This window comes from Mus pahari, chromosome 3 (genome assembly GCF_900095145.1).
Source record: "Mus pahari chromosome 3, PAHARI_EIJ_v1.1, whole genome shotgun sequence".
In the NCBI taxonomy this organism is placed as follows: domain Eukaryota; kingdom Metazoa; phylum Chordata; class Mammalia; order Rodentia; family Muridae; genus Mus; species Mus pahari.
This window is the reverse complement of record NC_034592.1, coordinates 128,695,812-128,711,680: the sequence shown is the minus strand read 5'-3', so window position 1 is coordinate 128,711,680 and position 15,869 is coordinate 128,695,812. Positions and strand designations below refer to the sequence as shown.

The window sequence follows — 15,869 nt, the reverse complement described above, 5'->3', positions numbered from 1 at the left end:
AGAGAGAGAGAGAGAGAGAGAGAGAGAGAGAGAGAGAGAGAGAGAGAGAGATGGTGAGTGTCCTTAGTATTCTCTCTGTGGCTCTGCTTCAGCCTGCTCTCTTGATTTAACAGAAGCTCCCAACCACGGCCCCGAGTTCCCACAGGACAGGACTCGAAGGCACTGCGCCTCACTGTCCCTTGCCCACCCCCAGGTTCTGGAGGATCCAGAGTGCAGAAGCTTTGTGTTTGCAGGAATGAAGGGTTGTCTTGTCAGTCTCAGGAGCACGCGAGAGACACGCGCAGGCGGAATGCCGCGGCCCCTCCCGGCCCTGTCCGGCCTCTGGGCACCTTCCGGGCCTCCCCGCCCCATGGGCCGCTGCCTTTGTTCGGCACATTAGCATAAAGCTGCCACGGATCTCCCGTTTAAATAATTCCACACAAAAGGAGAGTGCATGAAAGAGATGGAACAAGGGTGAAGCCGCGAGGCCGCGCCGGGCGCCGGGCGCGGGAGGGACGCGCTCGAGTGTCCCCTCCCCTCTAGAGACCAGGGCCCTCGCAATCTGCCGCGCGCCCATTATGAGGCCACCGCTTTTATCCACCCTCCCTACACACCAGTGAACCGTCGGGCCACCGCACACTCATTGGAATGCCCTTAGGGCTGTTTGTTTTTGCATTGGATAGGGACTGGAAAGGAGGACGTGGGGTGGTTGGGCCCAGGGCTGGCTGCAAGAGGGGCGGCGTTTGCAAGCAAGAATGTGGGAATGTCTCAACTAGAGCCTTTGGGCAAGAATAGCGCGGGACAGCACTGTCCGAGCCTGGATGACAATGAGCCTGGATGCAGAGTCGACTTCCCCCGACTCCCGTGCCCCCAGTGTCTGAAAATGAACCCACAGAAGCGGAGCAAAACTCTGGCGACCCCACTGCCAACACCCCACAACCCACCACCCTCTGGGAGCCTAAGGGACACTTTGGGCCTGGGCCTGCTTCTGCCCTTGGGTCAGCCCTTTCTCACAGCTTATCCTTGGAGTTTGCATCGATCCCTCTCCCATTTGGAACAGTTTCTACCCTTTCCCCTGCCTCCTTGGACTGTTGTATCCCTCCCTCCTTCCCTCCTTCCCGGCATTCTTTCCCCACTTCCCCATCCCATGAATCCCTTCTCATTAGGCAGGTCTTCCTCTCTCTCTCTCTCTCTTCCTCTCCACCTCTCTCCTGGTTCTCTCCCTCACTCCCATCCCCCCCCCCACCTCAGACTGTCCCCATCTCTCCCAGCCCCTTCTGCCTGAGTGTTTCTCCAAAGCCTTCCCCCTTTCCCACCACTGTCCTTCCTCCATCCACATTCTTCCTCTGTCCCCTCCTACTCCTCTACCCTCTTCCACTCTTCTCTTTTCCCCCACCTTCGATCTTCCCCCACTCCTTGCTCCTCCACCCCCACCCCCAAACAGGCCAACGTGTGTTATTTTATTTGTCTAGAGAGAGCCTATTTGTTCAGTGATGTGTGGCCTCCTGGTCGCCTGCTTTAATGGGGGACGCGGAGGCTGGGTTTCTGTGAACATTAGCATACAGCTGCCGGGCTCCCGCCCCGGCCCCGCGCTTACTTTACGCCGGCCTTATCTTCACTTCTCTCAGCCAGAAAACAATCAACAGCTCCTCACACACGCGACTTTCCAGCCCTGGCCCTGCTAAGACTAGCTCACCCAATTGCATTGCATATTGCATTCTCTCTCTCTCTCTCTCTCTCTCTCTCTCTCTCTCTCCCTCCCTCTCTCCCTCCCTCCCTCTCCCTCCCTCCCTTTCTCCCCCCTTTAAGGGTAAATATTGATTGCCTGATTTTAATCCTCCAGGCATATTCTCTCTCTCTCTCTCTCTCTCTCTCTCTCTCTCTCTCTCTCTCTCTCTCAACTGTGATATTTGAGTGCGATAAAAACCAAAAGGAAGGAGCCATCTGTGGCAAGGAGGAAGCTACATTTTTTTCTTATTTAAGAACTAACATCTGCGAGAAAACATTAGAGGTATCCGTGAAGCAGTGTTTGGAAATGTAACTTTGGAGTTTCTCTTCACAATATTCTTTGGTTACAAACAATAGAATCCCCAGATCAGGTGGGGACCCTGAGATGTTCTCTTCGCATCTTTATTGTGGGCTCTATCATCCAGAGCCCTTCCTGGGCCAGTTTCAGGCTGTGAGGGCTTCATTTCTTAGGAAACTTGTTCTTAACGGCTGCACATATATTCCAACAGCCCTAGATTCAGGAACTTGCTTTCTAAGAGTGGGACAGGGATTAAAATATCACCAGACACCCTCTGTAGGCCAGATATGCTTCAGATATTCTCACACCTGTTGTGATGCCCACAACTACCTTTTTAAAGGCAGCAAAGAAAACACTGCCTGCCGTTAGCAGATTTATACGGGGACTTGCTGTTAAGGTTAATGTCGTCCTCTGGGGTCACGTTTGTGTAACTAGAGGCTTTATCATGGTAATAGTTGCTCACAAGAGTCATAACTGTTAAACCAGCTCACTGACTTTGTTCTGTAACCTCTAGCCCAGAATCCCAGGGCCTGGCACCCAAATGCTCTATATTTGCTGATGAGTTTGACCCAGGACTTCTCAGGAAAGGGACAAGGGAAGGAAGAGTGTCTGGTGCCTGAGCTGACACCCCTGAAATATGTGCTGGGTGTGAATTCTGAAGCATGGGCCAGCAGCGATTGGTTGAGTCGCATTCAAGTGATAGTCTGCAGCAGCTGGGCCACTGCTGTCCTCTCCTCATGGTCCCACATCTGTGTAAAGCCTGTGTGTGAAGGAATGAATGACATTTACTTGCTTCTTTCTGGCTGCAGAAAAATCCGAGTTCAGTGTTCCAGGACAAGTTTGATATGAGAAATGTCAAACAACTTGGTTGCTCTAAGTGCTCAGGAAGCTTGTGGCAGAGCACATAGACTTCTGGCTCCCCACCTCCCGGCCCACTTTGCCTTGTGTGTGTGTGTGGGAGGGGGGGTGCTAGGAGAATCTTGCCTTTCTGTGGTGAGGTGGGGTGATAAAACCCGTACTTGTGTTCATAAAAAACAATTTAAAGCTCTACTGTGGGTCAGTTGTGCCGAACTGCTTCTGTTCGTGCCTGAATCCATATGCTTTGGGGGTGGGCAATTAAAACTTGCTTAATTTAGAAGAGAAAGAAGGCTTGCTTCTTCCTTCCTTCCTTTTTTTTCTTTCTTTCTTTCTTCTTTAGATGGTTTCACTTTGCAACCCAGGCTGGCCTCAGACTCACTATATAATATAGATCACTGCTTTTGAATTCATAGCGATACTCCTGTCTCAGCTCTGCTAGGGCTGGGGGAAAAGGGAAAAAGTCTGATCTACACTGGGCATTTGAGGAACCAGTCCTGCCCTACCTCACTCCTCCGGAGAGCAGTGTCAAACAATATGAACTAGAATAATTTCCCACTCCATTTCAGAATTTGAGATCTGTATATGAATTTCCTGGTCTTCTTCTTTTTGTTTTTTTTCTTAGCCTTTGTGTTCATGGTCAGCAAAATGAATAAAAACAAACAAACAAACAAACAAACAGGAAGGCTCTGAAACTTGGTTTCAAAAAGTCAGGTAGGTTACACCCGCTCCTCCTTAGGGGGGAATTACAGATTTAATTTCTCCTCTGTTTATCAATTTCCCATTCTGGCACATAATTTTCTTTTTATATCACCCACTATTAATAGGCACACAAAGGGAGGGTTAATGGAACTGGCAGCAGAACATTTCTGGAAATCGAGCAGAATCACACACAAGGCAAACAAACAAACAAACAAAAAGTTTTGCTTAGTAGGAGCTCGTTTTATCGCTAGAGTGCTTTATTCTGCTCAGAACATGCCTGTGTTTGTAAAGGCTTAGCAGGGCCACACAGCCTAGCGCCACCTACTGGAATACGCAGAAAACACTGGAGGAAGAAAGTGTATGAGAGAGGGATTGGGGTTTGGGGTGTTCTGTCTGCAGAGCACTTGGCTGATGGAGAGTGGAAGTAATGCCAGGGGGGCGCTGGCTACAGCTAAATGATGCCTGGCCATGCGTACATGGGCAGGTGGTACTGGTTGTAATGAAGGTAATCTAGGATGCTCTTCTCCAGCAGGCTTTTGTAGATGGAATCCTCAAAAACCCTTTGGAGGTATTTCTGGGGCTTCTCATTCAGGTTTATCTCCTCCTCCTCTAACTGGTAGGCTATCTGCTCCATGGTAGGCTTGTCTTCCTCCTGTAAATGCAGTTAAGAGACCAGAGTCAGAACTTCCTGCCACTCACTGTGGGGCAGGGTCGGCTTCCCAAAGATAGGAGCTTTGTCTAGCTTTGTAGAAATTCTTCATAAAGGTGATGTCTTAGTCAGGGTTTCTATTCCTGCACAAACATCATGACCAAGAAGCAAGTTGGGGAAGAAAGGGTTTATTCAGCTTACACTTTCCACATTGCTGTTGATCACCAAAGGAAGTCAGGACTGGAACTCAAGCAGGTCAGGGAACAGGAGCTGATGCAGAGGCCACGGAGGGATGTTCTTTACTGGCTTGCTTCCCCTGGCTTGCTCAGCCTGTTCTCTCATAGGACCCCAGACTACCAGCCCAGAGATGGCACCACCCACAACAAGCCCTCCTCCCTTGATCACTAATTGAAAAAAATTCCTTACAGCTGGGTCTCATGGAGGCATTTTCTCAACTGAAGCTCCTTTCCCTGTGATAACTCCAGCTTGTGTCAACTTGACACACAAAACCAGCCAGTACAGGTGATAAAACACACACACTGCACAAGTTATTCTTATCATTTCCGGTGGACAGTTAAGTACACTCACACTGTTGCACAACAGTCATCCCATCATCCATCTGTCTGCAGAGTTTGCATCCCAGATCACAGAAGCTGTCTCTGCCAACAGGAATACACAGTCCTGAACCCCGTCCACCCCTAGTCCCTGGCTCCTTCCTGGGGCACCTCAAGCAACTGCAGCTACACACTGTGTATGTTTTCCTGTAAAGGATTCTATTTATCATGTAGCCCGATTTTTACCAAGGATGGTAATTATAAGTCCATTTTGTTTGTTTGTTTGTTTGTTTTTCAGATAAAATTATCTGCTTGCTTTAACATTTGGGCAAGAAACCTTCTAGGTGGTTTATTGTCTTGGATCTTGGCCAAGGGGTAGAGCTTAAGAACCTCAGAAGTTCTCAGCACAAACTCTTATTAACATCCTTAAACACAGGACTCAGCAAGAATGAAGTTATTTGAGACTTCCCTTAATCCACAAAGTGTAGAGGTTTTCTTACACACAGCCAGGTGGTGATGGTGTGTGCCTTTAATCCCAGCACTTGGGAAGCAGAGGCAGGCACATGTCTGTGAGTTTGAGGCCAACCTGGTCTTCAGAACAAGTTCCAGGACAACCAAGGCTACACAGAGAAATCCTGTCCAAAACAAAACAAAACAAACAAACACCGGTTTTGTTCCCAAACCCCCAAGTTGAAAGGCTAAACTGCGCACACCTCCCCTGCAAGCCACTCAGATTCCCAGAGTGGTCCCTGCTGTGGGGTTTTGCCCATCTATAGCAGGGTTGTGACTAAGGATTTTGAGCTGGTGTGCTCTTGCCAGCATGGTGACAGTGACTACTGATCCCTCAAACCAAAGTCACAGTGTATTTATACCGACTTCTAAATAATAATAATAATAATAATAATAATAATAATAATAATAATAATAATAATAGTTAATTGTGAGGTTCTACTGCACCATCACAGATGGAAGGCTCACACTGAGTGGAGGGACATTCTCATCTGGCTGTGTAAGCAAGACAGGACCAGGTTGGGGCGATTAGAAACACAGAGTTTAGAACAGTCAGGGCAAGGCACAGAAACCGAGACTGAAAGCTGAATGGTGGGGAGAGGAAACCGATGCTTGGACCTAAGAGATGGAGCTGAAAGCATTAGGGTGCCAGCACAGCCCATGGATATAATCGGCTGTCTACATGAAGCTGGCTCTTTCTTCAGTTGTTCTGGGGGGTTCGATTTGATCATCATGAAACACTGAACTGACAGAAAGTGGGGCTTGTTACTGCACAAGGCTGCTCTACAGTGGGGAGGGCCGTAGCACCTGTGGTCTTTCCCCTCACCCTGTGCGTACCTGCCTCGGGCTCATCTCAAAGTGTTCCATGTCCTGTGCAACCTATTGTGTCTAGCTTCTTTCACTTAGCATAATGCCTTGGCTTTTCCTAGTCTTCTGAACGAACGTCCCCTTGTTTTTAAATGCTATTTTTAACTCACGACAAGTGTATATTCATGGGCACCGAGTGATGTTAGGATGCCCATAGGCACTGTGAGATGCAGAGGCCAATTGGCATATCCAACAGCATCTACACTCACCACCTCTGTGCTGAGAACATTTAAAACCCACCCTCATGACAAACTTGAAACAACTGGGCTTTATGGTTAGTGTCAGTTACCAGGCTGTACCATAGGTGACTAAGATTTACTCCTGACAAGACAACATGCCTCTTTTCCACATCCTCCCCGCCTAGCCAGCTGTCTGCAACCGCCACTCTAGGCTTGTGATGGTTTGTATATTCTTGGACCAGGGAGTGGCACCATTTGGAGGTGTGGCCTTGTTGGAATAGGTGTGACCTGGTTGGAGTAGGTGTGCCACTGTGGGTGTGGGCTTAAGACCCTCACCCTAGTTGCCTGGAAGTCAGTCTTCCACTAGCAGCCTTTGGATGAAGACATAGAACTCTCAGCTCCTCCTGCACCATGCCTGCCTGGATGCTGCCATGCTCGCACCTTGATGGTAATGGTCTGAACCTCTGAACCTGTAAGCCAGCCCAGTGAAATGTTGTGTTTTGTAAGACTTGCCTTGGTCATGGTGTCTGTTCACAACAGTAAAACCCTAACGAATGCAAGGCTCTTTTCCTATGTTTGCCTTTACTGTGAGTTTGTGCAGGACTTAGCTTCTTCCACTTCCTTCCAGGTTAATCCACATTGTTGCACAGAACAACTCTTTTCTTTTAGAGCTGAATAGTATTCTACCATGTGATATACATTCCAATGTATACACACCACATTCTCTTTACCCCTTAAGCCACGGATGGGCAACTATGTAGTTCCTATATCTTGGCTATTGATGCTGCAGTGAACATGAGACCTTAGGCATACTTTCCTCACACTAATTTCTTCTGGAACTCCTCTTGAGATACACTCAGATGTGGAACAGCTGAGTACATGGTGACTCTGTGTCCCCTATGCTGTTTTCCACAATGACCCTCATTTATGTTCCCACCAGCAGTGATTGTTCAACAGGTTTCTTTTGTCTGTGTCTTGCCCAGTCTGATGTCTTACCTCTCAGCTTTTTATAATAGGCATTCTAACACGGTCTGGTAGTAGCTTGCTGTGCTTTTAGTTTCAATCCTTGGTGCTGTTAACTGGTTTGTTTGTTTGTTTGTTTTGTTTTGTTTTCATGTTTATATGCTGATCATTTAATCTGTAGGTCTCCTTTTGACAAATGTCTGTTCAGGCCATTTCCCTGTTTAAAAAGTTTAGCTATCTGTTTTGTTAGTCTACTGACTGGGTTCCTCAAAGATATTAGATATTTTAGATATTAGCCCCTGTCCCACATGTGATTGCAAATTCCTTTTCGACACCCATGAGCCGTGTGAGCCCTGTAGGGAAGCTTTTCAGTAGACCCACTTCTCTGTTTCTGCTTTTTCTTGCCTATGCTTGGGGCATATCTAGAAAATCCCTGCCTACATTTCAAGGAGTCTTCCTCATGGTGTCTGTTTTATAAGTGTTCTGAGAAGTCTCCATTTTTGTTCTTTGATATGTGAATGTCTGATTTTCACATAGTCCTTATTGAAGAGTCTGTCCTGTTGTCACTATATGGTATCTTTGTTTTTTTGTTTTTGTTTTGTTTGTTTGGGGTTTTTTTTTGTTTTTTTTTTTTCGTTTTTTGTTTTTTTCTAAATCAGTTGACTAGGGAGCTGGAGAGATGGCTCAGGGGTTAAGAGTAGTGGCTGCTTTCCCAGAGGACCAGAGTTTGATTCCCAGCACTCACGTGGTGGCTGGCATGTCTGTAACTCCAGTTTTGGGGGAAGGGGGGATCTGATGCCCTCTTCTGGCTGCTCTGTGAACTAGGCATGCAAATGTGCCCTGATGATGTACATGCAAGGCAAAACACTCACTTGTGGGAAATAAAAACTTAAAAACGAACAAAACACCTAAAAATCAATTTACTAAATACATTGCATTCCTGTAAGAAGTTATCAAAAGAAAAAGAAAAATTCTAGAAAGGAGTTCTCCCAGCAGATTAAAGACCCTTGGCTGTAAAAGCATGGGTACATTTCTGGGCTCTCCTTTTCCTACCCTGTTGGTCAGTGTATTTGTTTTTATTCTAGCATCGTGCTGTGTTGGCTACTATAACATTGACGTGTGTTTCAAAATTAGGTGGCGCGGAGTTCCCACCTTTATTCCTCTTGTTTCTGCTATTCTGATCTTCTGTGGTTCCATAGAAATCAGAGATTTTTTTTTTTTTCTGTTTCTGTGCAAACAGCCATTGGAATTTTCCCAGGGATAACACTGGATCTTGTGTAGCTTTGGGTAATGTTGAGAGGGTAACGGTTTTAATTTTCCCAAGGCGGGCAGGGTAATGTCCTGTTTACTTCCGTCATCTTCACCTTCTTTATTTCATTTTGGCTTCAGTCTTAGGTGTCAGAGAGGATGCTTGGTGCTGGAAGGACATGCGTATCACAGTTACAGGACACGGCAGGGAGCCTCTTCCAGGTCAGCTCCAGCTGCTGCTGACTGGAAGGGACTAGAAGGTGGCTGGAGGCCTAGAGAGAGCCCTGGGGTCTGTTGCAGTTGAAGCAGGAGACAGAACGCCAGACCTGAGGGCAGCTGCTCTCATCACTATATTCCTGGCTGGGTTATTTTGTTTTTGTTGCTGTTGTGGGGGTGGGAGCCTTGGAGGGATCATGTGCTCAATCACCAATATTTTACGCTTTTTTTTTTTAATGTCTACAGATCCTTTATGTCATTGGTTACATTTATTCTAAAAAAAAATTAATGCTATTATAAACAAGATTGATTTCTTAATTTCTTTTTTCCATGAGATCATTGCTAATGCTTTGCTTTCCTGTCCTGCTACTGACTGCAAATCAGGTGGTTTTCTCTCCTCCCCCCCCCNTCTCTCTCTCTCTCTCTCTCTGTGTGTGTGTGTGTGTGTGTGTGTGTGTATTGCTGGGAACCCAGAGTCTTGTGCATACCATGGAGCCACATCCCGGTCTTCATGTATCTGTTCTCACAGGATGGGCTCTCAGCTTCCAGCTCCATGCACCCCGTAGCACCCCTGCCATTCTGAGGTCCTTCTGGTCGTGCATTTTCTCACAGCAGTCACAGGAGCATGGCTAAATCTGAAGTCCCTTACTCTGGTTTCTTGCCTAACTGTTCTGGCTGCGGCCTTTGTACTCTCACAGGATGGAATGGGCAGGAACGGTGCTCATTTCCCATCTCTGATCTCTGAGTACGGTGCTGTGAGCTCCTATTGTGGGGATCAAAGTTGTGTCTCTGCTGAGACAAGCACGTGGCTTTTGTTCTGAAATACGATCTGGGGGCTCATTTACATTCATGGCTGAGTACTGTTACACTGTCTGAAGAGACCACATTTGTTTATCCAGTGATATGCTGATGAGGTTGTTTCCTCTGGTTAGCTGTTCCGGGTGCTTTGAATATTTGTGTACAGGTATTCATTTAAATAACATTCAAGTCTTCAAAGAAAACCAGATACCTACATGTGTAGTTGCTGGGCCAGAGGGTGGCTCTCTGTAACAGTCTTAGTTCTCTACTTTTTTACAGCAACTGCTTAATTTTACATCCGCCCCAGCAGCTACGTCAGAATGCCATTTCACCCGCATTTACTGTCTTAAAAAGGATATATTCATTTTTAAGAGTCTAAGTGTTTCAACTCCATGTGTCATCTATGCACGGCGTGTGAACACTGTGCAGGGAGAGCATCAGATCCCTGGACTTAAGAGTTACTGACAACTAGGAGCTCACATGTGGGTGCTGGGAAGCCAACCAAGATTTCTGGTAAGAACAGCCAGTGCTCTTAACTGATGAGTGATCTCTCTATGCCCCTGTCCTTTTATCTGTCTGTCTGTCCGTCCGTCCGTCCATCCATGCATCTATCTATCAATCATTTACCTATCATCTATTTATATCTATGTATCTATCCATCCATCTATCATTTGTCATCTATTTATAATTATCTCTCATCTATATATCTATCAACTACTTATATTTATTATATATCATTTATCTATCATCCATTTATATCTATGTATGTATGTATCTATCTATATAGCCATCATCTAACATCTATTTATAGTTATCAGTCAATTATATGTCTATCAACTACTTATATCTATCTATTATCTATTTATCTATCATCTATTTATATTTATCGACCTATATATCTCTATCAACTATATCTGTCATCTACATACCTATCATCTATTTATAGCTACATATTTATGTATTATCTATCTATCATCTATTTGTATCTCTCTGTCCCTGTATGAGTGTGAAATGGTATGCTATTGTAGCTTTGACTCTGTTGCTCTAATGATTAATGTTATCGAGCATTGTGTGTAAATGAACACATATGTGTGTAAATGAACACATATGTGACCTCCACCTGTTTGTTGGCTTGTTTCTTCGTTACCCCTGGAACTCGCTGTATGACTGAGACCAGTCTTGACCCTCCTGCCTCAACCCCTCAAATGCTGGGCTTTCAGGCCTGAGCGCTAGTGTCTGGCTACATCTGGACTTTTAGTTTTATTCTGTTAGTATAGTTAATATTGTTAACATGGCTCATGAAGTGCCACACTGATTGGCTACTGTTGCTCTGAAGTAAGGTAATCGGAGTGTGTGAAGGCTTCAGCTTCGCTCTGCTGTCCTTGGAAGGTAGTTTTGGCTATTTGAAATCTCTTGCATTTCTATGTGAATTTTCTATGTCTATAAAAAAATTCTTTTGGGTTTTTGACAGGATTTTACAAAATCAGGGAACTGTTTTGGGTGCTGCTGCCACATAAACAAGATAGTCTCTAAGTCTATGAATGTGATATTCTTTCTATCTATCTATCTATCTATCTATCTATCTATCTATCTATCTATCTATCTATCATCTATCTATGCCTTTGAATCTTCTAGAATACTGTACAGCTTTCAGTGTCCAGTCTTGTGCTACTTTAATTAAATTGACACCCAGGTATTCAGTTCTTTCTGATGTCCCCACAAGTGGGATTATTTTCCTAATTGCATTTTCATTGAAGTACTGTAGACAGCTGACTGCTGCATGCCCACTGTACCGAGCGGTTCTGCCAAGTGCGTGGACTGGCTTTATTATTTTCTTGATTCGTTAGAATTGTGTCATCTGAGAGAAGCCATGGTTTTACTTATTCCTCTCCAATGTAGGTGCCTCTTTTTTCTTTTTTCTTGTTTCATTGCTCTGGCTACAAGAACTTTAATTGTCTTCCAGGGGGAATGTTGAATGTATGTGGTGGAGGGAGACATCTTTGTCTTACTGCAGATCTCAGGAGCAAGACTCCAGCTTTACAGATCACCCACTACCCAGTCTGACACTCGCTGTGGCCGTTTCATGATCCATCAAATAGAAGTTTCCTCCTACTGCTAGTTGGGTTTTTTTTAAATGTGTGAGAATGAACACCCATGGAGTGTGAATGAATGCCCATGGAGGCCAGCCGAAGGCACAGGGTCCACTGGGGTTGGAGTGGAGCTGTGAGCAGCCTGATATGGGTGCTGGGATCTGAACTTGGGTTTCCTCTTAGCCACTGAGCCATCTCTATAGACCCTACTGCTACACTTTAAACTAAGACATGTCCTTTCTTTTTTCTTTTCCTTTTTGTTCTATTTTTGGAAACAGCATCTCATTTATCATGCAGAAGGTATCTTAAAACTTGCATCTAGCTAAGGATGCCCTTGACCCCATGACCCCTCAGCCCCTAACTCCCAAGTACTGAGGTTACAGGTGTTCAACACCACACCTGGCCTTCGGTTTGATTGTGTGCTTGCTTGCTTGCTGGCTGGCTTGCTTGCTTGCTTACTAACTTGCTTTCTTGCTTGCTTGCTTTCTTGCTTACTTGCTTGCTTGCTTGCTTGCTTGCTTTCTTGCTTGCTTGCTTACTTGCTTGCTTGCTTACTTGCTTGCTTGCTTGCTTGCTTACTTGCTTGCTTGCTTGCTTGCTTGCTTGCTTGCTTGCTTGCTTGCTTACTTGCTTTCTTGATGATGCTTTCTTCACCTCACATTGGCTTCTTTTTCTGTGTGCTGGCTGACTCACACTCCTGGGGTAAATCCCATGCGGTAATGATGTACAATCCTTTTAACATGCTGTTGGAGTTGGTTTGCTAATCTTCAGTTGAAGGTTTTTTTACATCCAAATCTGTAAGGGACACTGGCCCGTGGTTGCTTTTTCTTCACATTTATTTGGTGATGCCTTTGCTTGGCTGTGGGTATCACAGGAAAGGTCGCCTCTCCTATTTGTGTTGAAGAGTTCAGGGGAGACGGAAGTTAATTCTTTAAATGTTTTGTATACATCATTAATGAAGTCTGAGTTTAACCTTTGTTGAAATGTGTGTCTGCTTTCAAGTGCCCATGGAAAGCAGAGGTTTGCTTTGGGTGTTTCCCTCAGGGGCCAGCTACGGTGTGCTTTGAGGCAGGGTCTCTCACTGGTCTGGACCCAGCCAGGAAGGGTAGGGTGGCCGGCCAGTGAGTCTCAGATCTTTGCTTTCTAAGCACTGAGGTCACAAGTGCATCACGTGTGTGTCATGCAACCCGGCTTCTTATGCAGGGTCTGGGGGTGCCTTGTGTCTACACAGTGAACATGTACTCACTGAGCCAAATCCCCTGCCCTGTTGAGAGGGTTTGATTACTGATTCCATCTCTCTGGAGACTTTCTGTTTCTTCTTGGGTCAGTTTTTAGTTTCCATGTTTGGAGGAGTTTATCACTTTCATTCAGGTATCCTGTAATTGATGACACAGAGTTATTCCTAGTAGCCTTTTTAAGTTCTTTCTTATTTTATAAGGATATAGGAATTTCTTCAGTTTTGTTCTGGTTCAGTAATTTATAAGTCTGGCCAAAGGTTTAGGATTTTGTTGATCTTTCAAGCAACACCTTCTATTCTCATTGACTTTATTATTTGCCTAGTCTCTATTTCACTTTTCTCTGAATATATATATATATATATATATATATATATATATATATATATTTTAAAGAATCTTTCTTTCTTCTGATGGTGACTTTAGCTTTTGTTCTTTCTCTAGTTCCTTAAGGTATGACACTAGGTTATTATTTGAAATTTCTCATTTCTGTTTTTTTTTTTTTTTTACAAATAGATTTATTTTTCTCTTTGTGCATGTGTGATGTGTGATGTGTGATGTGTGTGTGTGTGTGTGTGTGTGTGTGTGTGTGTGTGTGTGTAGTGTGTACAGGCTCCTTCTGCAGACATCAGAAAAGGGTGTCAGGTCCCCTGGAGCTGGAGTTACAGATGGCTGTGAGACGTCCTGCATGGCTGCTGGGAACAGAACTCAGCTCCTCTGGAAGAACAGCAAACACTTACCCATTTTGCTCTCTCTCCAGACCAACCTTTCCTGTTTAAAAAGTCGACCTTCTGCAAACAATGTTTTGAGTGGTGTGTTTCCACATGCACTTGCTCTATGTGTGACTAGCATCCTTTCTTTGACCAGCTCGCTGGTTTCTTGAGAGGGCATTTATTCAATTTCTACAGACTTGTGAAATTCCAAGTTTGCTTTCTGTGCTGGCTCCTAGTTTTACTAGGCAACTGGTAAAAATGGTTAAAAATTCACATGATGCGGTATGGCTATTTTAACGTTTATTGACAGGTGCCCTGTGGCCTTGACTGTCCTATCCTGGAGGATGTTCCTGTGCAGATAAGAAGAAGTTGTTTTCTGGCACTGCTGAACAGCTGCCCTGTGTACTTGTGCTGGCTCCACATGGTTCATAGCCCCATGAATGTCTCCTTTCCTGCCTGAAGCCTGTTCTAACCATTGCTCAAAGCAGTATGCTGAAATATGCAATCCTTACTTTATACACATTTTTTTCTTTTTAGTCTGTCAACTTGGCTTCAGATATTTGGGGGCTCTATCATTGAGGGTGAATATGTTACTTCTTTATTAGAGGAGTTTGAGGAGTGATTTTTTTGATGACATAAAATTTGACTGTGGCCAGGGATTTGTAGGTTCCGCTCATAGATAAAACGTGATGATGATGAATTTATCATTAACAACTGAAATACTGAGGATGCTATACTTAATGTTTGAGATCCTGTAGTGTTTTAAAGATGGGTTAGAAAGGGACAAAAAATGGATTAAAACATTTTGATGTTTAAGAAAAAGAATTACTGTTATTCTTTAATGTATCTACTGTTTCCATTTTTCTGTTGTCAGACTCAAAATTCCTGCATGTACGCTGGGTTATCATGTGTCCTGTCAGGCTCATGGCTGTAACTGTCACCCCCACTTCTAGTGGGTGGTGGTGGCATTAGCAGAGCTGTCCTTTGCCATCACGGGCTTGCACACACTCCTTCTTCCACACCTCCCTTCTGACGCTCTTCCAATGCCTGTCTGTCTGTCTGGAGCCTTGTCCTGTGGTATCAGGTTTGCCCAAAGCTACCCTAACTTTGAATAGCAATAGGCCCTATGCCACATACCACCTCTCTCTGTGGCTTTCCCAACTGATGAACAGAAATGCTAAGAGCAGGACGGTCCCCTCTGAGGTTCTTCCCCTTGTCCTTCATGGAGGCAGACTGCATTTTCTGGCTAGAGACACCACAGGAATGCTTAGACACTTTAGAATGCATTGTCACAGGCCGAGACTCCATGCCTGCCTGCTTTGGCATAGGAAACCGACTGGCAGCCAACGTCAGGTTCTAGATGAACATTTCAGGGAGCCGTGAGGATTCCTGTCACATGTGCTACATGCCACCGAGTTTAACTGCTTCTGTTTCCTTTTCCTTTCTTTTTTTCCTCAATAATTGATCCAATATTGATGCATCATCATGAATGCCTAAGTGCATTCCTTGTGTTCAGCATCTTGTGGTTCTCAATCTTCCTGACACTGAGACCATTTAAAACAGCCCTTCATGTTGTAGTGACCCCTAACCATAAAATTATGTCATTGCTACCTCATAACTGTAGTTTTGCTACTGTTATGAATTGTCATGTAAATACCTGATATGCAAGAGATCTGATCTGTGACCCCGAAGGGGTCATGATCCACGGGCTGACACCCACTGCTAAGCAATGGTGTGATGACATGGTATCATATGGAATAGTTCCACTGCCCTAAGGTACACTCTGTGCCTCACCATTCACCCAGCCTTCTCTCACTCCTCAAAACCCTGAAAAATTAATGCTTTAGGAAATTGAATTTTATTAAAGAAAATACAGTCTATGGAAACAATTACACTGAAGTACTTTTTTTTAAAAAAAGCATTCTGCTTTCCAGTATTTACCTCAGAAACAGGCCGGTAACAAGAAAACACTTTGTCTATCCTAAACCCCCTTAGTGCAGTGCGAAGTGTTAACCAAGGAGCTCAAGAGTGGGCTGAGAAAGCATCCGTGGGGTCATGCGGGGTCAGGTGATTCTTTGCTTCAGTGACAGCACTCAGCAGATCACAGTGTGAGAGGAGGGAAAGAAATGTCCAAGGGGTTAAGGAGAGATGGTGAGCACTAGGTCTGTAATGGTGGCTCAGCTCTCAGCCTGAGCTGACCTCCACCAGGCTCCAGGATGGAGCACAGTGCCTGGGGCCCGCCCATACCCATTGCTAGTGTATAGTCACCCCCCCCCCCCACCCCC

At 45.0% G+C, this 15,869-nt stretch overlaps 1 protein-coding gene across 1 annotated transcript in view; it reads right to left on the bottom strand.

The window, feature by feature from the left end:
* Positions 1–4,013: 4,013 nt before the first annotated feature.
* Positions 4,014–15,869, bottom strand: part of Cfap61 (cilia and flagella associated protein 61) — a 276,129-nt gene continuing 264,273 nt past the window's right edge. Inside the window, exon 28 of the mRNA XM_029536666.1 lies at positions 4,014–4,214. Within this exon, the coding sequence (XP_029392526.1) occupies positions 4,014–4,214 (201 nt within the window). The remainder of the gene's footprint in view (positions 4,215–15,869) is intronic.